Source organism: Stenella coeruleoalba, assembly GCF_951394435.1.
Source record: "Stenella coeruleoalba genome assembly, chromosome: 2".
In the NCBI taxonomy this organism is placed as follows: domain Eukaryota; kingdom Metazoa; phylum Chordata; class Mammalia; order Artiodactyla; family Delphinidae; genus Stenella; species Stenella coeruleoalba.
Genome location: NC_137147.1, coordinates 45,738,774 through 45,765,637, shown reverse-complemented (window position 1 = coordinate 45,765,637; position 26,864 = coordinate 45,738,774). Strand labels below are relative to the sequence as shown.

General features: G+C 38.3%; 1 protein-coding gene across 2 annotated transcripts in view; it reads left to right on the top strand.

Annotated features, from left to right (window-relative positions):
- The window catches only part of CGRRF1 (cell growth regulator with ring finger domain 1), a 30,774-nt gene extending 5,778 nt beyond the window's left edge, over positions 1-24,996 (top strand). For both annotated transcript variants that reach the window (XM_079913120.1, XM_079913121.1), the window contains exons 2-6: positions 6,174-6,313; positions 15,367-15,544; positions 15,697-15,844; positions 22,392-22,499; positions 22,726-24,996. In XM_079913120.1, coding sequence (XP_079769246.1) covers positions 6,174-6,313; positions 15,367-15,544; positions 15,697-15,844; positions 22,392-22,499; positions 22,726-23,046 — 895 coding nt within the window. In that variant the 3' untranslated portion in view covers positions 23,047-24,996. The remainder of the gene's footprint in view (positions 1-6,173; positions 6,314-15,366; positions 15,545-15,696; positions 15,845-22,391; positions 22,500-22,725) is intronic.
- Positions 24,997-26,864: the final 1,868 nt, after the last annotated feature.

The following is a 26,864-nucleotide window of genomic DNA, read 5'->3' as shown; positions in this document are numbered from 1 at the left end:
TGAGTAATACATTAAAGATAGAAATATTGGTCCACATCAAATACGTTTAAACTGTGAAAGTTGTGGATTTTTGTGTAAAAGAGCAAGTTCACGATGGGTCAGGTATGTGAAAAGGTTTAGGGTTATTCTAGGCTGAAAGCTCAACGTGAGTCATCAGTGTGTCAGCTGACATGATCTTAGACTACATTAAGTGTGATGTTTAGGACAAGAGGTGTTGTCAGGCTGTGATGTCACTCTGCTACACAGTGAACTCTATCCCCCTCACCCCCTGTTTTCCCTTCAAAGCATGAGGATATCAAGGGAGCAAGGCTGGCAAAGTCAAATAAGGACCCAGAGCCTTGACTGAGTGCTGGCTGCACTAGCCATGCTTGGCTGACTCCTCTAAGAGGACAAGAATACAAAAATGTCTGAGATGGTAATTCAGAAGTGTAGCAGTGTTAGGCCATAATTCACATAAGGCAGTAATGAAAAGCCAAAGAGCAAAAACATTAACCTTAAAGGAAAAGGTTAATAACTTTTGTGTTAAAATTAAGAACCCTGTTCATCAAGAGATACCATTATGGGACTTCCCTGGTGGCGCAGTGCTTAAGAATCTGCCTGCCAATGTGGGGGACACGGGTTTGAGCCCTGGTCCGGGAAGATCCCACATGTCTCGGAGCAACTAAGCCCGTGTGCCACAACTACTGAGCCTATGCTCTAGAGCCTGCAAGCCACAACTACTGAGCCCTCGTGCCACAACTACTGAAGCCCGTGTGCCTAGAGCCCATGCTCTGAAGCAAAGAGAAGCCACTGCAACGAGAAGCCCGCGCACTGCAGCGAAGACCCAACACAGCCAAAAATAAATCACACAAAAAAAGCATTCTCCATTTATGTAAAAAAACAAACAAAAAACCAAAAACATACTATTATGTACGTGAAAAGGCAAAGTGTAGAAGAGCTGAACATATATCCAATAAAGGGCTTGTATTCAGAACATATAAAGAATTTTCTATAAATAAGAAAAATAGACCAGTAGAAAAACAGGGAAGGGATTTCAAAGGGCTTTCACAAAAGAGGATATCCAAGTAGCAATAAACATAAAAAGTGCTCAACCTCATTAATATTCAGGAAAGTAAAAATTAGAACCATAATGCAGTGCCACCACACACCTACCAGGATATCTAATAATGTTTTGACAAGGATATGGAGCAAGGGGAACCCTCATTCATTGCTGGTGGAGTGTAAATTGATACTACCACATAGAGCAGTTGTTAAGATTATCCACCAAAGTTGAAGAAGCACAGACCTCATGGCCGAGGAATTCCATTCCTAACGGAAGTGCATGTACATGTATGTGCATTGAGAGCCTCTTATGAAAATGTTCATATAAACATCATTCATTATGGCCGAGAATTTCCATTCCTAACAGAAATGCATATGAACAAAATGTTCATATAAACATTATTCATAATGGCCAAGATGTGAGGACAACTTAAATGTCCATTAAGAGTAGAATGAGTAAGCACATTATGGCATGTTTGTACAATAGAATACTATACAGCCACAAAAATGCTCTAAGTATAGATACAAGAATGAATCTTCAACGTAATGTGATAAAATAGGAAGTAAAAGTATACACAGCATGCTTCCACTTATATGAAAGTTCAAAAGCAGGTAAACTAAATTATAGTAATTGAAATCAGGATAGAGAAGGAAGGGGTAGTATGTGGGAGGTGACACAAGGAGACTTTCTGAGGATATTATTTTGGTTCTTAACCTGAATAACAATTATTTTGTTATTCAGAAAAGTACTTTGTGTACTTTTTTATATGTATGTTATCCTTCACAGTAAAAAGGTTATATAATATTAAAAGGCCAAAGATTGAGCAAGATTCATAACAACTTTAAAAGATGTTAAATCAAGGACCTTAGGATATTAGAAAATGTAGACCCAAGATTAAGCATGAGGCAGAGAAATTAAAAATCGAGAGAGGGCTTCCCTGGTGGCGCAGTGGTTGAGAGTCCGCCTGCCAATGCAGGGGACACGGGTTCGTGCCCTGGTCCGGGAAGATCCCACATGCTGCGGAGTGGCTGGGCTCGTGAGCCGTGACTGCTGAGCCTGCGCGTCCGGAGCCTGTGATCTGCAACGGGAGAGGCCACAACAGTGAGAGGCCCGCATACCACAAAAAAAAATAAAAATCGAGAGAGGAATTTCTTTTAATAATAGATGTGCTTTGCCAACTGTTGATGTGATGCTGGGCCAAGCAGTATTGGATAAGCACGCTTAAAGAGAAGCAGCACTGCACATGTCAAATTATTTGTTTCACTCTGAGGTGTATCCAAAGCCACAGAGCAGATATGTTATATCCTCCTACAATATTGATTTTATGTAAGGATTTGGAGAAATAATATTTTTATATTAAAACCAAATATATTATGGAGTATAAAAAGCATTTTACAAAGGAATTTTATGCTCACGATGGACTGCTTCCAGAAATTTCCCCAAAGCCTTGCCTTTTGTGGTTTCTGGCTTCTGTACCTTAAAGCAGCAGTCCCCAACCTTTTTGGCACCAGGGACGGGTTTTGTGGAAGACAATTTTTCCACGGACGGGGAGGGGTGGGGTGATGGCTCAGGCGGTAATGTGAGCGATGGGGAGCGGCAGATGAAGCTTCTTTAGCTCACCCGCAGCTCACCTCCTGCTGTGCAGCCCAGTTCCTAACAGGCCTCTGACCGGTACCAGGGGTTGGGGACCCCTGCCTTAAAGGATTCTTTAATTGAAATTTTTAGGTACAACATTATAAAGTACCTGAAATACAGTACTTGAACCTACAGTAGAAATGAACACCATGAGCTCTAACTTCTAGCTTTTACTGCTGTTACTGTGGGTATAAAGAGTAAGGCAGTATGGGTAAAGAAAGAAAAGGGTGGGGAGAGGTAGGGAGAATTAAATAATGAGGAAAGGGCCAGGGAATATAATGAGGAGTATGCATAGAGTGGTGTTTTTTTTCTTTGCTTTTTTTCACTCCAAGGGACGAAGGAAAGAAAGGGAAGGTGTTATGGCTGTAACAGGAAGGTTATATCTTGTGTCCTGCCACTCCGTATGCCTGACTTGACCTCTAAAGGGCACTGGGGCAATGGTGAGCAGTGGAGACAAAAGCTGTGGGGTAATTGATTCTGAGAATCAAAGAGGAGAAGTTACTGGATTTCTGTTTTCTCTCTTCCAACCCCTAAGTCCACTCCATCATCATCATCACTGTAAGCACTTACATAGTGCCAAGCCCTGTTATAGACATTTACAGGTGGGGAAACAGTTACATAGAGGTTGAGTGATTGCTTAAGGATACATGGCTATTAAGTATCTTGTTTCTGACTTTAGGAAGAAAGCAGTTTTTGATTAAGTATGATGTTAGCTATACTTTTTTTTTTTATTGCCTCTCTTTATCAGGTTGAGTAAGTTCTTTTTTTACATTCCTGGTTTGCCGACAGTTTTTATCAGGACTAGACATTGGATTTTAGCAAGCAGTTTTTCTGCATGTATTGAGAAGATTGTATGGTTTTTCTTTTTTAGTTTGTTAATGTGGTGAATTACATTACATTTTTAATGTAATGTTAAGCCAGCCTTGCATTCCCGAGATAAACTTTGCTGGGTCTCGACATATTTTTATATACTGTTGGATTTAATTTGCCAAAATTTTGTTAAGAATTTTTACATTTATGTTCCTGAGTGGTATTGTAATTTTCCTGTATTGTCTCTTCCCCTCCGCTGCAGACTTCAGTCACATGTATGTTAGCCTGCTTGAACTTGTCCCTCAGCTCACTGATGTTTTGTTCTTTTGTGCAGCCTTTTTTCCCTTTGTGTTTCATATTGGATACTTTCTGCTGCTATGTCTTCAAATTTACTAATCTTTTGTTCTGTAATATCTAACCTGCTGCTAATCCCATCCAGTGTATTTTTCACCCAAAACATTGTGTTTTTCATCTTCAGAAATGGATTGGGATCTTTTTTATATCATCCCTGTCTCTATATTATATGCTTGATCTTTACTTATTTTCTTGACATATGGAATATAGTTATAAAAATTATTTTGATATCCTTATTTACTAATTCTAGTATCTGTACCATTTCTCTGCTCATTATGGGTTATATTTTCCTGCTTCTTTGCATGCCTGTTAATTTTTTATTGGATGCTAAACATTGTGAATTTTACCTTATTGGGTGCTGGATGTTTTTGTATTCATACAAATATTCCTGAACTTTGTTTTGGGATTCAGTTAACTTACCTGGAATGCTTTGATCTGTTAGAGGCTTGCTTTTCAGTTTTTTAAAGCAGGAACAGAACAGGCTTATCCAACTGTTCTATAAAATTAAAATCATTTAGAGTGAAATTTTATTTCATTTGTTAATTTTATTGGCTTTCTCTTAGCATTAGATTTATTCATGTGTTTTGAAATTTTAGTTTGCAACCTAAATTTTAGTGGAAGTCCCCTGCCCCCCTCCTTTGTCCTCATCCTTGCTTGTTTAACCGGATTTCTAGACCCCCTCATCAGGGAGTAGGTCTTGTAATGAAAGTTCTGTCCCATATTGATATAAGCCTAACCCAGCTCCTGGAGTCAAGTTGTGAACCTGGCTCTGGCCCTTGTCTTGAGTGGACAACCTGTAAGCCCTCTTACCGTGTGAAGGCTTAGTTGCCACTGCCTGCTGCCAGACTCAGAACCCATCAAACCATGGCATCTGCCTGACTCATTACTTTGTATTTCTTTTCCTTTTCAGATCCGTAAAGATTTGTCTTTTAACCCAGCTGTCTCTTTTTTATTACAATTTATTATTAAAATTTTCAAACATACAGAAAACTTAAAAGAATTACATAGTGAACACACATATGCCCATCACTTAAGTTCTACAATCAACATTTCACTATAATGTCTTCATTACATATCTGTCCATCCATCTGTTCCTCTATCTACCCATCAATCCATGTTAATTTCTTGATTACTTCAAAGTAAGTTATACTCTTTATCCATTAAGTACTAAAGCATTGCATATTTTTAGCTAGAGTTGAATATTTGTTTTTCTTTGTATTTTTCTTTTGAAGTAAGATTTATATACAGTGAAATGTACAAATCTTAAGTGTTACCAACATATCGTCTATACAACTCAAACCTCAGTCAAGGTAAGAGCATTACCATCACCAGAGAAAGTTTCTTTGTGCCCTTTCCCAGTCAGTCCATACTCCTGCACCCCTAGAAGAACCATTGTTCTGTATTTTATTTCTACCATAAATTAGTTCTGCTTGCTCTAGAATTTCCTATTGTGGAGTCATAGAGCATGTACTCTTTTGTGTAAGGCTTCTTTTGCACAGTATGTTGTTCTTGAGATTTAGCCATGTGGTTGTGGTAATAATTTACTCCTTCTCATTGCTGAGCAGTACTATTGCTTTGTTTAAACACACCTGCTGTTTGTTTACTCATTTCAGTGCGGTCCTTCTGATTTCTCTTTTTATTTTTTTTTCATCTATCACTGCTAAGTGTGTGGAGAGAAAAGAGTGCATTAAAGTATGAATCTAACTGTGCTATCTTAGCCTAAAGTCCCCTGGTTTAACTAATGTGTTTTCATTTTAAGTTGTTTTGTTTAAACTGAGTAAACTCAGCTGCTTTCTACTTTTATAAGGAATTGAGTTTATCCCTTCCGTTTTCCCTCTAAGTCTTTCATTATCACATTTTTACATGAAATTTAAAGTAGAGAATATGTTATATTAATGAAGGGCTATATTTGGTGTTTAAAAGTTCTCTTGTCACATAAATAATAATATCAAGTAGTCTGCACATTAAATATGTATTTGCTTTTCATTTCATTTAAAAAATTCAATAATTCTATCTTTTTGCTACCGTGTTAGGTTCATTTTATCTATAATCGTGGCACTCCTTTGTAATCAACAATAATTAACAGTAGAACTCTCTGTTTTCAAGAGTATGTTGATTCAGCCAGCCAAACAATATATTGCAATTCTATGGGGCCTCTAATATCTCTTAGTTTTGGATTAATTCTGCAATATAATGTAAAATTTTGAGTAACTGAATCTATTTTTCTGATACTTATGTTAAGAGGAATAACTAATAAAGCACAGCAAACTTTACATATAAAGTTTCAATATTTATTAAAATTATGTCTTATTTTATTTTTACCTTTCTTCAGGTTTGGTTGGGATGTTCCAGTAATTCTGAGAAATTCGGAAGAGACCCAGTTCAACACAAGAGTTTTCAAAAAGCAAATGAGACAAGTCAAGAATCCTTTTGGCTTAGAGATCACCAGTCCATCTTCAGCTTCAATTACAAGTTGGTGGCTATTTTCCAAAGATTTTTCTCTCTTTCTATAGCCTTTTAATTAGCCCTTTAATTTTCTTTCTCTACTGCTTAGCCCTTTAATTTTCTTTCTCTACTGCTTTCTCTTCCTCAGACTTAACAAACGTTTATTGAGCCCCTATTCTGTTCCAGGAGCTATGCTACATACCAGAGATACAAAGACTAATAATTCACAAACCTTGCTCCTAAGGAGCTTATCAACTAGTAAATAGAGGCATTTGTATGAGAAAAATAAAGTATCACAGGTGTTAATAAGAGAAGTCTGTTAGGACACTGTGCCATTTTCATTGTTCTTCAGTGCAGTGAGAAAAGTAAGGCAGTGTAGTATAAGTATAGCTAATGTAAGGTTGCTACCCTTCTGAAGAACAGCCATCTTTTCATCTGAAATTATGGTATTTTGGTATTAAATGGTAATAATAAATGGTGGTTGTTTATTTCTGTACTTGGGGAAATAAATTGTCTGCAAGATCATCTAGGAACCACTGGAGTAAAAGAAAGAAGGAAAAGGGTTAAGTTTGGGGAAGCATATACAGGAAAAGCTTCGTAAAGAGGAGAGTGCTGTGTGTGTGTCTCCCTCTGTCTTATTTTTCTCACCCCCCCCCCTTTTTTTTTTTTTGATGAGTAGAGTTTTGAGATAAGTAGGTGTTTATCTTTGGGGATTGGGAGAAATTCTAGGTAGAGAGAGAAGCACGAGCACAGCAATGAGATATAAACAGAATAATACATTAGAGAAACAATAAGTAGTTTGTTATGTATAAAACATAGGGTGGGACAGGTAAGAGAGAATAGTCAAGGCAAATTCAAGTTCTTTGCGTGGGTCCTCCATAGACAGATCCTATCGCCAAGGTAAGGAGTGCAGGAGGAGCAACAGGTTTTGGAAGAAAGGTAATGAATTCAGTTTTGAAATTGTGACTTTGAAATGCTTCTGTGACAGTTAAGTAGAGATATAGAGTAGGCAGTTCTCCACACAGTTCTGTAGCTCTACAAGAATTTCTGGGCTAAGACCCTATCATTTTTCACACTTGCTCACATTTCTGGTACCTTCTAAACAAACAACCCCAAACTTCTTCAACTTGTCATCTTATTCTAGTGACTGTCCTCTTTCTCTTCCTCCCTTTGCAGCCAAGCTTCTTAAAAGTGGTTTGCATTTGCCTTCTCCTCTTAGCTCGTTCCCTTTTACGCCTCAGATGATTGCGGTCTGATTTTTGGCTGTATCCCTGTACTGAGATGGCCTTCTCCAAGGTCACTAATTACTGCTTCAGCCCTCACCTCTGGTCCTCCCCAGTCGTAAAATCCAGGGGACGCATTTCTGGCCTGAGTTAGTGCTCTCTCTGCAGTGTTTAGCAGAGTTGGCCAGGCCTTCCTTCTTGACATCCTCTCCCTTGGCACCTGTGACCTTCTTGTCTAGTCATCTTCCAGCCTCTAACTTCTAGAATCAGTTGTCATCAGTGTACATAGTCAACAGGGATTATCAACCTTAAGTAAATCTTTTTTTTAATTAATTAATTCATTTATTTGTTTTTTATTTTTGGCTGCGTTGGGTCTTCATTGCTGTGAGGGGCCTTTCTCTAGTTGCAGTGAGCGGGGGCTACTCTTCGTTGTGGTGCGCGGGCTTCTCATTGCTGTGGCTTCTCTTGCTGTGGAGCATGGGCTCTAGGCGTGCAGGCTTCAGAGTTGTGACATGCGGACTCAGTAGTTGTGGCTCACGTGCTGTAGAGCGCAGGCTCAGTAGTTGTGGCATATGGGCTTAGTTGCTCCACGGCATATGGGATCTTCCCACACCAGGGCTTGAACCCGTGTCCCCTGCATTGGCAGGCGGATTCTTAACCACTGTGCCACGAGGGAAGTCCAACCTTAAGTAAATCTTGATTTACGTTGAAAAAGTAAAAATTTCTTTTTCCTATTCCTTACCTATAAATATTGTATGATTACCCTATGACTTAAAGGAAACTAAGGACCTCTTTTCCCCCTCATGGTGGATAAGCAGTTCATTCTGACATTTTGCACTTAGGAATAACAAATTTCAAGATAGGACAGAGAAAACTAACTTGTTTAGAAAACATGCCTGATTAAGATGTGCAGAACTGTGGTGGTTTCCTGATCGCTAACCTCTATGGACATGTACTTAGACCTGCTATAATGTCACATCTGGCTTTTGAGCAGGACTGCCAATAAAAAAAAATCCACCAGCACAAAGCTGTCCTTCCTGCAGCACAGTTCCACAAGCCTGGAAACACTGAAAAAGAAGAACTGTTACATCATGAGCAAACAAATACAGGACACTTGTGAGCTAGAATGTGTGAGGAAATTCATCAGTCTGTCTTTCATGCAGAAAAAGTCTCAAATAGAGCCCACCCTGTAAATGTTAGAAGCAAATGAAAAGATACCCAGTAAGTAGAAGACCTCTCTGCTATGTCCAACACACTAGATGCTAACAGTAGCATTAGTGAAGTACGTGAAAAAAATTTTAAGTGTGCAGACTTGTAGCATGCTTACTGAAGTATTTTAATTTTTCAAATACTAATGCATATCATTCTTTTTTAAAAAATTTGTTCATTTTATTGATTTATTTTTGGCTGTGTTGGGTCTTCGTTGCTGCACACGGGCTTTCTCTCGTTGCGGCGAGCGGGGGCTACTCTTTGTTGTGGTGCGCGGGCTTCTCGTTGTGGTGGCTTCTCTTGTTGCGGAGCACGGGCTCTAAGCGTGAGGGCTTCAGTAGTTGCAGCACACAGGCTCAGTAGTTGTGGCTTGTGGCTTAGTTGCTCCACGGCATGTGGGATCTTCCCAGACCAGGGATTGAACCCGTGTCCCCTGCATTGGCAGGCGGATTCTTAACCACTACGCCACCATGGAAGTCCCTCTTTTTTTAATTGAAGTATAGTTGATTTACCATGTTGTATTAATTACTGCTGTACAGCAAGGTGATTCAGTTATACATATATATACATTTTTAAAAATATTTGTTTCCATTATGGTTTATCATAGGATATTGAATATAGTTCTCTGTGCACAGTAGGTTTATCCATTCTATGTATAAAAGCGTACATCTGCTAACTGCAACCTCCCACTCCATCCCTCCCCCAACCCCGTCCCACTTGGCAATCACCAGTCTGTTCTCTATGTCCGTGATTCTGTTTCTGTTTCATTGATAGGTTCATTTGTGTCGTATTTTAGATTCCACATATAAGTGATATCATATGGTATTTGTCTTTCTCTTTCTGACTTACTTTACTTAGTATCATAATCTCTAGGTCCATCCATGTTGCTGCAAGTGGCATTATTTCATTCTTTTTTATGGCTGAGTAGTATTCCATCCTATATCTATACATCCTCGTTATCCATTCATCTGTTGATGGACATTTAGGTTGTTTCCATGTCTTAGCTATTGTGAATAGTGCTGCTGTGAACATAAGGGTACATGTATCTTTTTGAATTATAGGTTTGTCTGGATATATGCCCAGGAGTGGGATTGCCGGATCATATGGTAATTCTGTTTTTAGTTTTCTGAGGAGCGTCCATACTGTTTTCCATGGTGCTTGCAGCAACTTACATTCCCACCAACAGTGTAAGAGGGTTCCCTTTTCTCCACACCCTCTCTAGCATTTGTTATTTGTAGACTTTTTAATGATGCCCATTCTGACTGGTGTGAGGTGGTACCTCATTGTAGTTTTGCAATGCATGTCATTCTTTATCTATGTTCTGTGGGGAAATAAGAAGAATGTTTTGCTGGGAATTATACTCAGTAGAATAAAATTCATTTGTTTAAACTGTGGAATGGCGGATGTTATTGAAGGTGTCTAACCAGAACATTGAAATAATATTCTGAGCAATAATTGTGAGATTGTAAGAGGTTATTTCATTTGATGTGTAGATAGGTAGTTTAAAAATGCAAGTCTTTATTTTCACTGCTGTACCTAAGATGCCTGGCACATAGAGGAGGAAGGGTGAACATCTGGAGACCTGATTTACTTGAAAAAAAGCAGAGAATCAGTTTTAATCTTAGTTGTTTAGCTCTGTTTACTAGGCGCGGGTTGTTGGGATTGCTTTGTTGTTATTTAATATATGTGGGTTTATGATGCTTCCATGTCCCCAGGGTAGAAGCTTTAATGACATTAAAAGTAAGTACTCAGGGACTTCCCTGTTGGCTCAGTGGTTAAGAAGAGTCCACCTGCCATTAGCCTGACGCTTGGTGTTTTTCTTTGTTTATAATTGAGTAATTAAGAGACTGAGAAGCTGAGCAGAAAACAGTAGCTGAGAGGCTGTGAAGTTGAACAGAGCTTTTGAAATTTCTTAGGACAGGTGGAACCAAAATACTGAGTCCCATTCTTCCAAAGAATAGAGAATTTGACAAGTATCAGATGATTTTTGTTAGGGATTTCTGAAGAACTATACTTCAGGAATAATGATAAAAAAGAGCTTTACACAAACACACACACACACACACACCATTAATTACAGAAGGAAAGCTGAGAGAGAATGTTGTAAAAGTAATACAATAACCAAGAATTTTCTAAAACAGATAAAGGGTCTGATGCCACAGACTCAAGAAACACTGCAAACCCCAAGTAGAATAAATACAAAGAAAATCATTATAAGCACATCATAATAAAACTACTGAAAAACAAAAACAAAACAACAAAAAGAAAAAAAAAGACCTGCCAATGCAGGGGACACAGGTTCGAGCCCTGGTCTGGGAAGATCTAACGTGGCGCAGAGCACCTAAGCCTGTGCGCCACAACTACTGAGCCTGTGCTCTAGAGCCCGCGAGCCACAACTACTGAGCCCATGTGCCACAACTACTGAAGCCCACATGCCTGGAGCCCATGCTCTGCAACAAGAGAAGCCACCACAGTGAGAAGCCCGCGCACCGCAATGAAGACTAGCCCCCGCTCACCGCAACTAGAGAAAGCCTGTGCACAGCAACAAATACCCCACACAGCCAAATAAATAAATAAAATAAATAAATTTATTTTTTAAAAAAAGTAAGTACTCAGGGTATATTAGTTGAGTTGAATTGACTTAAAGGGAACTAAGGACCTTTTTTCCCCCAGTGGTAGATAAGGGGTTCATTCTGACATTTTACACTTAGGAAGAACAAATTTCAAGATAGGACAGAGAAAACTAACTTGTTTAGAAAACATTCCTGATTAAAATGTGCAGAACCATGGTGGTTCAGGAATTCTGCTGTCCTTTTGTAAACAGCTCCCTTGTGCAAGATGACACACATAGCATTTTTGGAGGAATTTGTGAACCTCTCTTCCCTACAACCTAAAATTTTCAGCTCCCAGTACTCCCTCCGGTTTTATTATCCTCATGCATTATCTCCTTGTATATAGTTCTTCTTTCTCAGGGCGGCTTCTTCAAGGTTTGTGGCTTTTCTGCCCTAGGGTTTCTCCTTTTTTAACGGCTCAACTCATTTGACTGTAGTCCTTTTTTTTTTCCAGTTTTTTGCAAGGCTATCTCTTGTGCTGTGCTTTACTTGGCTGTTACAGCTAGGCACATAAGGGCAGGTTGAGAGAAGTCACATCCATGCTGCCTCACCTAATTTGGCTTCTGAATTTTCTGGTTTATGGCTGTGTCCCAGTATTGTTAATGATCTGTTATTGATCTGTTAGATCAACAGATCTAAGATGCCGTTGTGTCCATACTGAATTATAGAAGATTAAGAAAATGTAAGAATGGGAATTCTATTTGCAAAGAAGTGGGAAGAACTAAAGGGAGACATTCTCTTGTCAGTCTGTTAATGGAAAAGTTTATGAAAGATTGTAGGGAGTAGAATTTTATAGATTCTGTAGTTCTTTTTGTTAACTTATTAATTTCAGAGATATATTATGTTAAAGTATGAGTAATATCCAGTGGTGAGTAGACTCTGACACTCCCTATTGTAGTCAGATGTACAGAGTATGTACACAAGTCTTGTATGCAGCTCTGAACCGCTGGAACTCTGATTCTTTTTACAAAGCAAACACACTGGGTAGGTTTCTATGTTCTGTAAGTTGAGTTTTTATATTTTTTTTTTAACGTTTATCCTTCCATTGTTCTTTTTTTAGTGTAAGTAAACCCATATATGTAGATATTCTCTCCTGTGAGATAAACAGTAACATACTATATATACTTCCCTTCACCTTGTTTTTTTCATGTAACAATATATTCTGAAGATTGTTCCACGATAGTACATGCAGATATTTTGATATGGCTCAATTCTTTTTTAAAAGTTACAGTACTTCATTATAAAGTATTCTAGAATGGCCATCATCAAAAAATCTACAAACAGTAAATGCTGGAGAGGGTGTGGAGAAAAGGGAACACTCTTGCACTGTTGGTGGGAATGTAAATTGATACAGCCACTATGGAGAACAGTACGGAGGTTCCTTAAAAAACTAAAAATAGGACTACCATACGATGCAGCAATCCCACTACTGGGCATATACCCTGAGAAAACCACAATTCAAAAAGAGTCATTTACCACAAAGTTCATTGCAGCACTATTTACAGTAGCCAGGACATGGAAGTAACCTAAGTGTCCATCGACAGATGAATGGATAAAGAAGATGTGGTACATATATACAATGGAATATTACTCAGCCATAAAAAGAAACGAAATTGAGTTATTTGTAGTGAGGTGGATGGACCTAGAGACTGTCACACAGAGTGAAATAAGTCAGAAAGAGAAAAACAAATACTGTATGCTAACACATATATACAGAATCTAAAAAAAAAAAATGGTTCTGAAGAACCTAGGAGCAGGACAGGAATAAAGATGCAGACATAGAGAATGTGCTTGAGGACACGGGGAGGGGGAAGGGTAAGCTGGGACGAAGTGAGAGAGTAGCATGGACAGATATACACTACCAAATGTAAAATGGATAGCTATTGGGAAGCAGCCGCATCGCACAGGGAGATCAGCTCGGTGCTTTGTGACCACCTAGAGGGGTGGGATAGGGAGGGTCGGAGGGAGATGCAAGAGGGAGGAGATATGGGGATATATGTATATGTATAGCTGATTCACTTTGTTATAAAGCAGAAACTAACACACCATTGTAAAGCAGTTATTCTCCAATAAAGATGTTGAACAAAAATAAAGTATTCCATATTTTATTCATTTAATCCCTTATTGATAGATATTTGGGTGGGTTCCAGCATTTTGCTATAACTAGTGCTCTAAACATAGATCTTTTCGCATTTTTGCCAGTAATACAATAATATTAAGAAATCATTTTCTGGGTTCCTTTTTTTTTCTTTTTCTACTTTTTTTTTATATGCCTTTTATATTTTTTCCTGTCCTGTCTACGTCCAACTTTTTTTCCTTTCCTCATGTTTTGTGGTTCTTTAGTGACATAGAGGAAAGTATGTGTGATTTTAATATATATGTATACATATACATATATATATATATAATTTGTATTAATAGAGTGTTCCTCTTCAGCTATTCAATAGTTAATCAAGAAAAATAACTAACTGAATTTTCCATTCTTGAATTAATACCTGATGTTGGGCATTATTTAAAAATTTGAAATCAAATTCTGTTCCAATTACCTATGTGAAATTCCTGCCAATTAAGATTTTTGCTTAACAATGATTAGAAATTGCTCTACGTTGCTGCTACTGTACATGTTCAGAATCTGAGACTCTGTATACATACTACTGAATAGTGAGAAGAAAAGTGTAAAGCTCAATTTTTGGTGTCCTGTAGAGCAGCGGTCCCCAACCTTTTTGGCACCAGGGACCCGTTTCATGGAAGACAGTTTTTCCACGGGGCAGGGTTGGGGGGATGGCTCAGGCGGTAACGCGAGCGATGGGGGGCGGCAGATGAAGCTTCTGTCTCTTGCCTGCTGCTCATCTCCGGCTGTGCGGCCTGGTTCCTAACAGGCTACGGCAGACCGCTGCCCATCCACGGCCCGGGGTTGGGGACCCCTGCTGTAGAGCATCTGCTTGTGTTTGTGTATCTCCTTCCAACTCATACTCTTGATCACCTTTTAAAAAATACATAATGTATCAATAAAAATTCCTATTTGCAAACAACAGAAATGACTCCAAGGACATTGAGTAGCTTACAGAATTGCCCGTAGGTTTGGAGAGCCATAATCAGAGACCAAGGCTGTTCAGCCAGGAACAATGACCAAAACCATGCCCTTTTGCTCTGGTAAGTATGCCATGGCCACTGAGCACTAGATGTTGCAGCTTGCACTGCCAGCAGTATGAGACATTGGACGCTGCTGCCCTTGAACTTATATTGCTACAACTGCAATGAGCAAGGGAAAAAAATCATATAGGTGGCGCATAGTAAGTCCTATGTAAGTGTTAGGTAAATAGGCAAAACTATATAAGATAATTTGTCCACTTTATAACTTATATATCCACTTAATCAGGTTTACTTAAATTGTAATATATTTTACTATGCTGAAAGCAAACAAATGAATGAGGGCAACACTATTAAACCCTCCATGTTTTGGAATCTCCACTCTTTCCTTAGGATATTTTGCGTATTACATGGGACATTAACTGTGTGACAAGAGTATATCAGTGTTGTCAATGAGTATGTTAACATTAGTAAGGCTCAATTTCTTCTTAATATTTTTCCTACTCCACTGATCATCTTCTGGACCGCATGGGTGGTATGCATCCACTTTTAGAGACAGCTCTATTACTTCTTGTAGTTAGGATTACATACACTATTAGAGTGGTAGGTTATCAATAGTGAACGGTATTTCAGTTTTTTAAATTTATGTGGGAAGAGTCTTGAAGTCATCAAAAAAAATCTTTGTAACTTCCAAGAATAACTATGAAATAATGTAAATTAGAGTTTACTGACAGCGCTTTAAAATTGTGTAGACATTGAAGTTTTTATATCTTTTGTTTTAGAGACCATTTCCTTCATTTATAGGCACATACCCTTTAATGAGTTCCTTTAACTGCCGTCAGCCTGGCCAGCAACCAAAAGGAAGCTTTTGTTACTGGCTATGTATAATTGTAGTAGACATAGCATTAGGTAATTTTCTTCACTTTGTCTCGTTTGTTTTCCACAGCTGGCATAACTTTGACAACAGATTGCCTTGAAGATAGCCTCCTTACTTGCTACTGGGGGTGCAGTGTTCAAAAATTATATGAAGCTCTGAAGAAGCACTTTCATTGCTTCCGAATAAACACTCCTCAAGCATTAGAAGATGCTCTGTATAGTGAATATCTCTATCAAGAGCAGTATTTGTATCCTTTTATCTGATATATCCATTAGCACATGAAAATTTTAGACCTTAGACTTTTTATGGATAAAATAGTGTTGCTAAGTTATTATTTATCCCCTTTGGTATATTGTATTTTTGCTTATAGTGGCAATTTCTCTTTACATCTTCAAAAAGTATTAAAAAGGACAGCAAAGAAGAAATATATTGCCAATTACCAAAAGATACTAAAATTGAAGACTTTGGTACAGTGCCCAGATCTCGCTATCCATTGGTAGCACTGTTGACCCTAGCTGATGAAGATAACCGAGAAATTTATGATATTGTAAGTAATTTTAAAATTGTGGAAACATTAACTTTTAAGTGATTTGGATGATGGGTCTTAATTATTTGGTGAAATAGAAAAAGGTTTATTTTAATTTCTGAGGATATACATTTGGCCTGGACACATTTTTTTTGGAAAATGAATACATGGGAAGTACACTTGTATGCGTTTTATATGTGTAATGCTCCTTCAGAGCATGACTTGTTTTTTTCCATATGGATTGCAAGAATATGATTTTATTTAGAAAATGAAAGGTAGAGTTGAATTACATTAATTTCATCATCCCATATTCTGTCATTTTTGCCACATAGAAAAAGGTCTGTTGGGAAGCATGTTTATTCCTAGCATTTTTAGCACTGAATAAATAAGCATTGTAATGATCTGAAGGGCTTGATTTTAAGACAGTATCCACTCTTTTCTTCGCATGTTTGCAGTCATCTTGGTTCCATCATAGCCCCTGCTGCACCTACATCTTATATGTGTTTGGTCCCTATATTTTCAGTAATTATTTTAATCTCCTTTTCTCATTATGTGCTAATTATTTCTTTAGTCTGGTAGTTTATCCCAATTAGGAAGATAAAAGCATGTTAGAGGTCTAAAAGGTCCTGAGCCTGACATTCCTATAAGTATGGTAGAAGCTTGTACGTGAAATAAACTTTTGGTGAAATCCTATCATGATTAGAATGGCTTTATACACAATTTACTACTTTTCTGAAGTGCATGAAATAGATATGTTGATGAATAAAGATATGGTAACATTTTTATGACACTTCGTAACATACAAAGTACATTCGCTACCATTAACATATTTATTCCTTCCAACAACTTTGTGTGTTAGGGCATCTGTCTTATAGACCCTGAAAGAGACCAAAGAAAACTCCCAGGCATTCAGGAAATAAGAGATGGAAGCAGGGCTCGATTCTGAGCCTTTGTAGTCCTGTGGCAGTATGCTTTGTTTTTAACAGGAGTATCTCACCAAAACCAGCACACATTGAGCTTTGGAAGGTGCACACCCTAACTGGGAGATCTAGACCCTGCTCAATAAGTTATGCCTCTAGTTTTTTGGGGAGCGGGGTTAATTTTATCAAATTGAAGTTCCATTGAGCTGAAGTCAGTTTGTTTTTTCCAAATAAAAGTCATACTAACAGCAGTGTATTTCCAGAACCTAACAGAGTGCCTGAAACACAATAGGTGCTCAGTAAATTTGATAAGTGAAAAAAAAAGTCATACCAAGCAACGTTAGTGAGCCATATAGAGCCTCACAGCCAAGCTCCTGAATAGCCCATAGGAGAGCTCTTCTGGCTGTCTCCCCTCTCCCTCCCTTTGGCCCTCCCACTCTTTTCAACTGAAGATAAATAAGACCTATTAAGTTGGTGTTTGATATGTCCAGCCTTTCCGTCCTTCACTCTGCCTACCTGGGCAAGATAGCCCTTCTCTCACCACTGTGTCCCCCATCTCTTCTAAGCTCCCCTACTTCTTTCCTTTCATTCGAAACAGAAAGGGTCAGATCTGTCACCTTCCTCTCAGCTTCCCCTGTGGTTCCTTTCCCTCTCGCTGCTGGTGCTCTTTGTCAACGTGAGTACTCAGACTCTTCCTTATTTTCTAACTTTCCTCCTCAGTCTAAACAGAGAAGGAGTATGAGAGAGAGAGAGAGAGTGAGAGTGTGTGTGTGTGTGTGTGTGTGTGTGTGTGTGTGTGTGTGTGTGTGTGTTTGGTGTTGGGAGGTGTAAAATACATATAACATAAAGTTGACCATTTTAACCACTTTTCAGTGTACAGTTCAGTGGCATTCCAAACAGGGAAAGATTTGCTCTCAGGTCCCTGATGCAACTGGAATGAAGTCTACTGGCCCAGCTGTGGTTGGGGGAGGCTTATTCCCACAGGGCAGACAAAGTACCTGGCTCCCAGGTCCTTTGTATACACCTCCCTGCCTGGGTCCTTCTCTGTATCTTCTGTTCTTATCAGTAGGTTCCCTTCTTTTTTTCCTGTTAATCCTTGCTTCTCGCTTTCTTATCTCTCAGGTGGGGCCTAACCCTGGCACTAAAGCATATTAGTATATTTTGTATGAATGTTCTCTGTTCTTAATCTTAAAAGCAAATTGGGCATTTGGTTTTTCAGTATTTTATCTGGGGTCAGAAATTCTAAATCTAAAAAAGAAATTTTTTAACTCTCTCACTCCTATCGTAACAGTAATAAATTACATTCAGATTGTGTAGTTAGGAACCAGTTTGTTATTTTAGGTAGTTAAGGAAAGTAGGGATTGTCACTGCAAGACCTTGACTTAATTTTTTTTTTCATTTTTACTAAATTATACTAGTTTATTTTCTGTACTACTCAAATGATACATGTTTGTGGCAGGAAATAGAAGTAGAAAATCTAGATAAGCCAAAAGGGAAAAAAGGAAAATCACCCGTATTCTATCATCCAAAGATAACCACTGTGAATATTTGTATCTTTCTAGACCTTTATGTATGTAATTTTAAAACAAAAATGGGATCAAATTGTCCATACTATTTTGGGATCTGCTTTCATTTAATAGTATGTTTTAAGCATCTTTTCCATATCAAATGTTAATCTACAACTATATATATATATTCATAACTAGCATGATAGTAGCTTCAGAGGCTTTTCATGTTAAATTAAATGGCAGGATTGTTAGTAGTGGGCGATAACATTACTATCTTTTACCAATCCTGTCGTTTTGATTTACTATTAAAAACCTCTGAAGTCACTGCCAAATTAATAAATCCTTACAAGGCTGTAAAGGATCTTGTATGTTTACAACCATAATAGGGTTGTTGTTGTTGTTTTTTAACTTTCTTTATGGACATAATTTCAAAAACTTGCAAAAATAAAAAAGTAGAAGAACATCCATATACCCTTTACCCTGATCTCCTATTGTTAACTGTTAACATTTGCACCATTTTCACTATTTGCCCACATACATATTTATGGGTGTATGTGTATATATATATTTTTAATGAATTGAGAATAAGTTGTATACATGATGATTCTTTACACCCAAATACTTCAGTGTGTTTTCCTAATAATGGGGATATTCTCTTGTATAACTACAATATGGTTATTTACTTTATAAATCTAACATTGATATAATATTTTATCTAATCTATTATAATATATATTCCAATTTGTCAGTCTGTCTAACAGCATTCTTTACAACATGTTTTCCCCTCCAGTACAGATTCTAGTCTAGAGTCAGATGTTGTATTTGTCATGTATCTTTAACCTCCTTTAATCTGAAACATTTCCATAGCCTTTCTTTTGTCTTTTATGACATTAGCATTTTTGAAGAATAGAGTCACATGCACACACTGTTTTTTTTTTATTATTATTTTATTTATTTATTTTTTTGCGGTACGTGGGCCTCTCACCATTGTGGCCTCTCCCGTTGCGGAGCACAGGCTCCGGACGCGCAGGCTCAGCGGCCATGGCTCATGGGCACAGCCGCTCCGCGGCATGTGGGATCCTCCCGGACCGGGGCACGAACCCGTGTCCCCTGCATCGGCAGGCGGACTCCCAACCACTGCACCACCAGGGAAGCCCCACACACTGTTTTTGTAAAATAGAACATTTCTCATTTTGTCTGATGTTTCATCATGATTAGATTGGAGTTGAGCATTCTCAGCCAGTGTACCACGCAGGTGATGACGTGTGTGTTTCAGGGCATCGCCTGTAGAAGAATGGGAGGTTCTTTTCCCTCATTGGTGATGTAAATTTTGATCTCTCAGTCAAGGTGTTATCCAATTTTCCACTGTTTCCTTTTTTTTCTCTCCCTTGCAAGTAATAAGCAGTGTGTGGGGAGGCACTTTAAGACCATACAAATATCCTGTTCTTTAGTAAAATTTCCCCCTGGATTTAATATCCATTAATGATTCTTACCAGATTTCATCTTTACCATGATGGTTGCAAAATGATTATTTTCCAGGGCTTCCCTAGTGGCGCAGTGGTTGAAAGTCCGCCTGCCGATGCAGGGGACATGGGTTCGTGCCCCGGTCCGGGAAGATCCCACATGCCGTGGAGTGGCTGGGCCCATGAGCCATGGCCGCTGAGCCTGCGTGTCCGGAGTCTGTGCTCCACAACGGGAGAGGCCACAACAGTGAGAGGCCCGCGTACCGCAAAAAAAAAAAAAAAAAAAAAAAAAGGATTATTTTCCAACTCCAGCCCTCCAGTCAGCCCTCAGCATTCTATTACAAGCAAGAGTCCTCCGATTTACCTCTTTGTTTATCTATTTGTTATCCTCATGAATTCCTTTTTCCCCCAGTGGTTTATAATTTATTACTGAATATGATTATTTTGGTCCTCAAACTGCCCTTTCCTTATTTCCTGCCCCAAACTGAGGATTTATAGTCAAAAACTGTGTCCATGAATTACTCAGATTAGTTCTCTCAAAAGTCAAAAAACTATATAAAGTGGTATACTCAGATGTTGCTTTCATCCCTTACCCCCATTCTCATACACCCCAATTCTTGTACAGATAATCAAGTTGTTTTCTGGCTTATCCTTCCTATGTTTCTTATTGTAATGATAAGAAAATACAGATATCTTTCTGTTTCTTCTTATTTTTCCTTCTTTCTTACACAAAAGGTAGCACCCTATATATACTATACATGTTCTTGCTTTTTTCACTTATAGCTGCCTAGCACTTTATTGTATGTAGGGTATCCATGTATGACAGTTATTCAGCCAATCTCCTGTGGCTGGACATTCAGGTAGTTTCCAGTATTCTGCAATAACAGATAATCTTGCACTGAATAACCTGTGTGTCCGTATTTTAACATTGTTGAGGTTATGTGGTTGAAGGCTAAGTAAATACATTTCTTTCTGTTACATACTGCCAAATTCCCCTCCATTGGAATTGTACCTTTGGAGTTGTATTTTTTTTTTTTTAACACATTTCCACCAGCCGTATATGAGAGTGATGACTTCTCCATAGAGTGTACTGACAAGCTTTTCAATTATCGTTAACCTGATGAGAAAGAAATTATATCTCAGTCAAGTTTTAATTTTCATTTATCATATTGTGAGTGAAATGAACATCTTTTAATATGGCTAAGGACCATGTTTTTATCTTTTTGTATATTATGTGTTCATGTCTTTTGCCCATTTCTCTATAGGATTTTTATTCACTTTTTCTTCAATTTTTAAAAGTTCTTTATAAATTAGAGATATTAACCCCTAGTCTGTGATATACGTTGTGAATATATATTTCAGCTTGTCATATGTCTTTTGACTTTGCTTATAGTGCTTTTTGTCATGCAAATTTTATATTTTTATGTAGTTAGGTTTGTCAAATTTATCTGCCTCTGGGTTTGGGTCATAGTTCGAAAGTCTTTTTCTACACTGAAACTAAAAAGAAATTCACATGTTTTTCCTAGTACTTGCTTAGTTTTATTTTTCACAATTAGATTTCTTATGCTTTTGGAGTTTATTCTTATGTATGGAATGAGGAATGCCTCTAATTTTATATTTTTCCAAACAGATATCCAGTTGCCCCAATACTTTTTATTAAGAAGGCTCTCTTTGTTTAATGATATGAGATGCTGCCTTTGTCATATTTGTATATATAGTTATGTCTGTTTCTGGACTGTTTATTCTGTTCCATCCACCTGTCTATTCATGTGCCAGTACCACACTGTTTTAATTTTAGAGGCTTTGTAGTATGCTTTAATATCTGACTGAGCTTAGTCCCTCTCATAGCTTTCTTTTCAATATTTCCCTAGCTATTCTTTTTTTTAAATTTTATTTATTCATTTTTGGCTGCATTGGGTCTTTGTTGCTCCACATGGGCTTTCTCTCGTTGAAACGAGCAGGGGCTACTCTTCGTTGCGGTGCGCGGGCTTTTCATCGCGGTGGCTTCTCTTGTTGCGGAGCACAGTCTCTAGGCACGTGGGCTGCAGTAGTTGCAGTGTGCGGGCTCAGTAGTTGTGGCTCATGGGCTCTAGAGCGCAGGCTCAGTAGTTGTGGCTCACGGGCTCAGTAGCTGTGGCGCACGGGCTTAGCTGCTCTGTGGCATGTGGGATCTTCCTGGACCAGGGCTCGAACCCGTGTCCCGCATTAGCAGGAGGATTCTTAACCACTGCGCCACCAGGGAAGCCCCTTTCCTAGCTGTTCTTATGTTTTATTTTTCCATATGAAAATTTTAGTCAACTTATACAGCTGTATAAGTTGTAACAACAGTTTTTTTTTTTGCTGAAATAACATTGAATTTGCTGAAATAACATTGAATTTGTTGAAATTCAATGTTTTTGCTGAAATAACATTGAATTTGTTGAAATTTTTGCTGAAATAACATTGAATTTGCTGAATTTTTTTGCTGAAATAACATTGAATTTGTAAATTTGAGTATAAATAAAATAATCCTGGTAAAAATATGTAACTGGGTCCTCTTTTGTGACTGTGATTTAAGGAACTTATTGTAAGTTTTCTAATTTATCAACCTCTTATTTTTATTTGAGAAGTATTTTTCACATATCTGTGAAATAATATAAGGAGGTATGTACTGACTGGTGTTCAATTTTTATCTTAGATTTCCATGGTGTCAGTAATTCATATTCCTGATGAGACTTATAAACTCTCCTGTAGAATATTGTATCAATATTTACTCCTGGCTCAAGGTCAATTTCATGATCTTAAGGTAAGTTGTACCCTCTAGTCTTTATCCTCTGTCTTTTTTGTTTGCAGAGTTTCAAAGAATGACTATCTATAAAGAGATAATATTTTTCAGTTAGTTATCATAGAAGTTAGCTATTATTTGTTACTGGATTTGCTAGCTCATAAATTTTTAGCACGTCTTATGACCCCCGGATTTGAAGCGTAATTGTCATTTGTAATATCTTTACATGTGTTTCTTTGATTTTCAGCAACTTTTCATGTCGGCAAATAATAATTCCACTCCCTCCAGCAGTTCCTCTCCAGAGGAAAAAAACACAGACCGAAGTTTGCTGGAAAAGGCTGGACTATCTGAAAGTGAAATGGAGCCTCCAGAAGAGAATAGCAAGGACTGCGTGGTTTGCCAGAATGGGACCGTGAACTGGGTGCTCTTGCCATGTAGACACACGTGCTTGTGTGATGGCTGTGTTAAGTATTTTCAGCAGTGCCCAATGTGCAGGCAGTTTGTTCGAGAATCTTTTGCACTTTGCAGTCAAAAAGAGCAAGGTAAAGACAAACTGAAAAGTCTCTGAGGATGTTGTTACAACTGAGAAGTACACTTCCCACTGAAGATGCGGTGTTCTTGTGTTCTTGGAACTAATCATAACATGGAATCTACAGTGTTAACCGTCAGTGAAAATTCTATTTTAACTTCATATTTGTACGGTACGTGGATGGTGAAAATTAATTATTCCTTGCTGTTCAGTATGGCAAATACTGGAATCCCATTCTGGGTCAATGCATAAAAATTCATTCAACCTCTTGAGAAGAATGTAAACATTTGGCCTTTTATCAGCTAGAGGATTTCACGTAATGTTGATTAGAAAAATTTTGAAAAGCAATCCATCTAAAATTCGAGGAAGTAAAAGTCTTAAGATTTCTGAATGCTTTTCCTTTGATGAAATCTAAAATGCAGTTGGGTAAAAATGAAATCCTTCTTAAAATAATTGTATATTCTCTGGTTTACAAAAGAGTTGGAAAGGGCTTCTAACTTTAAATCCTTTCCTGAAATATCCATTTTTATAAATATCCAGCTGTTCGGTTTCTAATTTTCCTTATAATTATAGTCACATAAACACAAGTCTTAATCTTTAAATATAGCTTCTTAAATCATAAATGCAAGAAACAATTCTTGACTGTTCTCAGTGTATCATAGACTTAAATGATACTCACTTATAGGAAGCAGATATATAAAACATGGATAATAAAATTTATTGGATAATTAAATGTATTGTCCAATATGATTAGAGTAGCTGGATGTGACCTACCAGGGAAGATGTGCGAGGCTCTCAATGCCTTACCTTAGAGTTCCTCCTGCACACGAACCCATCAAAACTGAAGGGGTTTAGAGCCAGAAAAATCACTAAAAGAAACAAGTGACTCTTTTTTTCTAGGGTGTTTTTTATTCTAAGTAAACCCCATGTCCTTCTGAATAGTAAATCACTTTGTTCATCCTTTGTTACATCCTCTTAAGAGTTGAGTAACCTGATAGTCAAAAAAGCCCCATTCCCCACTTTTCCCAAGATGACTAAGAAGAAAAAAGTAAATCAGAGCTTCCTGTTTCTTCAGTGGAAATTACCTCTCACTCACTAAGAAATTAGATCATGGCAAGTAAACTGTGACATGCAGGGAGATTGCCAAGCCTCCTTTGTCCTGTTTGTATTAAGAATAATGCCTTATCTTTGTATCAGTGTGTTTCTGTACTATTATTTCATTCCCGTCAAATGTAACACTCTCAAAAAGACATTACCTATTCTCCATTTTATAAACCAAATCAAATTTCATCTATGTTCAATAGCTATGTACTAAATACCTTCTAGGGGCCAGATACCTTTTGGGAGTCTGGGCTACAAAGAATCAGACAAGGCCCCTGACCTCCAAGTATTTGTCCCTAACAGAAGCATTGATGGCTTATTAGAAGCACATCCCTATCTTAGTAATTCCTAAGGCCCTGTTCTAATTCTATCCCTGGAAGCAGGGTGGTCAAATGCTACAGTCCCTGCTGCATTTGGCTAGCTGTATAGCAGTTCCTCTGGGAAATTCACTTTGTAGGTCAGTTGGGGGAATACTCAGGGATCATTTTGCCCATCCTATCCATCCTGCTTCCCTTTACAGATCTATGTGTACCTAAACTGTCCTAGATACATGGTTGCTTTCTCATCTGAGATAGCTTCCACCTGCAATCTTATTCCGTTTTTCATAACTTTTTTTTATTGTAGTAAAATAGACATAACATAAAATTTACCATTTTAACCATTCTTAAGTATACAATTTGGTGGCATTAAGCACTTTCACATTGTTATGTGACCACCACCAGTATCCATCTTCAGAATTTTTCCATCATCCCAGACTGAAACTCTATACCCATCAAACAGTAACTCCCCATTACCCCTCCCTTCAGCTCCTGGGCAACCACCATTCTACTTTCTGTCTCTATGAATTTGACTATTCTAGGTACTTCATATACATGGAATCATACAATATTTGTCCTTTTGTGTCTGGCTTATTTCATTGAGTACAATGTTTTCAAGGTTCCTCTGTGTTGCAGCATCTATCAGAATTTCCTGCCTTTTTAAGACTGAAAAATATTCCATTATATGTATATACCACATTTCATTTATCCATTCACCCATTATTTTTCATAACTCTTAAAGATGATTTGCCCTTAGCTCCCCTTGCTGCAACTAAAGGAATTGTTTTCCCTGACCTCAGTAGTAATAAATATGAGGAATTTGGTAAGTAATCAAGTAACAACAAGTACAGTGTCTCTTAGAGGCTTATGGCAGAGTTTGCCAATAGCAGTGAATAAGGGACATCTTGTGAAAACATCTACAAAAGCATTTTATTTATTTTATGGATCATTAGCTAAAACATTTGCTTTATGTAGAGTAGTTGGTACTTTCCAGAAATCTCAACCAGGGATACATTAAGCAGACCTGATAGGTGAGTAGCCACCTCCTCCTTCAGGGACTCTTTCTTCCCAACTTGGTACCTATGAGGGTTCTTAATGTCGAAACCAGCTCTAGGGGAGGAACTTAAAAACTGTTGCTTAAGGACACAACACAAATCATCTCATCACATCACAGATAATCGTGAATTATCTCCCACTGGGACTATTGTATTTTTTAAGCCTCATTAATTGTGGAATGAAATTTTGTCTTGGCTTGTGGGAATTTGTAGCATCGATATAGGTAATCTGGGGGTTAGGAAGGGTCGGTGGAGGTGATTTCAGCCTCTTCTACTCATTCCTGCCTCAGATGGCCCTTATTCCACTGGATAATTCCCTAACTCCATTACCTAGATTTTGAGCACTGAATTCCCCTCTCTTTTCATATCTCCCTATATTATATTTCTCCTGAATCGTTTCTCTCTTGTCATCATGACCTCTAGTTCCTGGGTCCCTGAGTCTATTCTAATAATTCATGAACTTGCTCCTGGGTTGCTGGCTCAAGTGTTTCAAATGTGTTACCATGTTGCCTTGCTTTCTTGGCCTCTCCACTCTACCTGCCCCAGCAACCCACACGCTTGGCTTACCTCAACTATGTTTCTTTCCTGCTGTTACCACAGAAGGTCAAGTGGTCTAACCAATTTATGGAGTCCACCATGAAGCCTCTCTGCTTAGTTGCTTCCAGGTCTTCACTGATGCTCAACAATCCTTTTATTGTTTTCCTAATGGACCCGCTACCGAACTCCCAATAGCTATTTCTCTTCCACTTTTGTCAAGTTTTGTACCCCACCACTGCTGTCTCACTTTCAGAAAAGAACCTTCAAAAGGTAGGTGAAGGGCTTCCCTGGTGGTGCAGTGGTTGAGAGTCCGCCTGCCGATGCAGGGGACACGAGTTCGTGCCCCGGTTCGGGAAGATCCCACGTGCCGCGGAGCAGCTGGGCCCGTGAGCCATGGCCGCTGAGCCTGCGCATCCGGAGCCTGTGCTCCGCAACGGGAGAGGCCGCAACGGTGAGAGGCCCGCGTACCGCACACACACACACACAAAAAAAGGTAGGTGAAGATGATAGACCCCCAAAGTCATATATCTTGGGTTTTTTCCCAGCTCTGCCACTTGTCCCTTGGACAAATTATTTAACCTCACTCACTCTGATCAGTTTCCTCATCTAGAAAAATAGTGATAATAGAACCTAACTATAGGCTGTTGAGTTTTATACCAGTTAATACATGTGAAGTGCTTAGACCTGGGCATAGCATATAGTAAGCTCTATGTGTGACAGGTATTACCATTACTGCTTTGTTTAGATGTTCAAAGCCAGTAGACATTCTTTTCTCTCTTCCTCCAAAGAGGAGGTATATTATATATATTGATACTTCTGCGGCCAACACTGCTTGATGTTATTGATC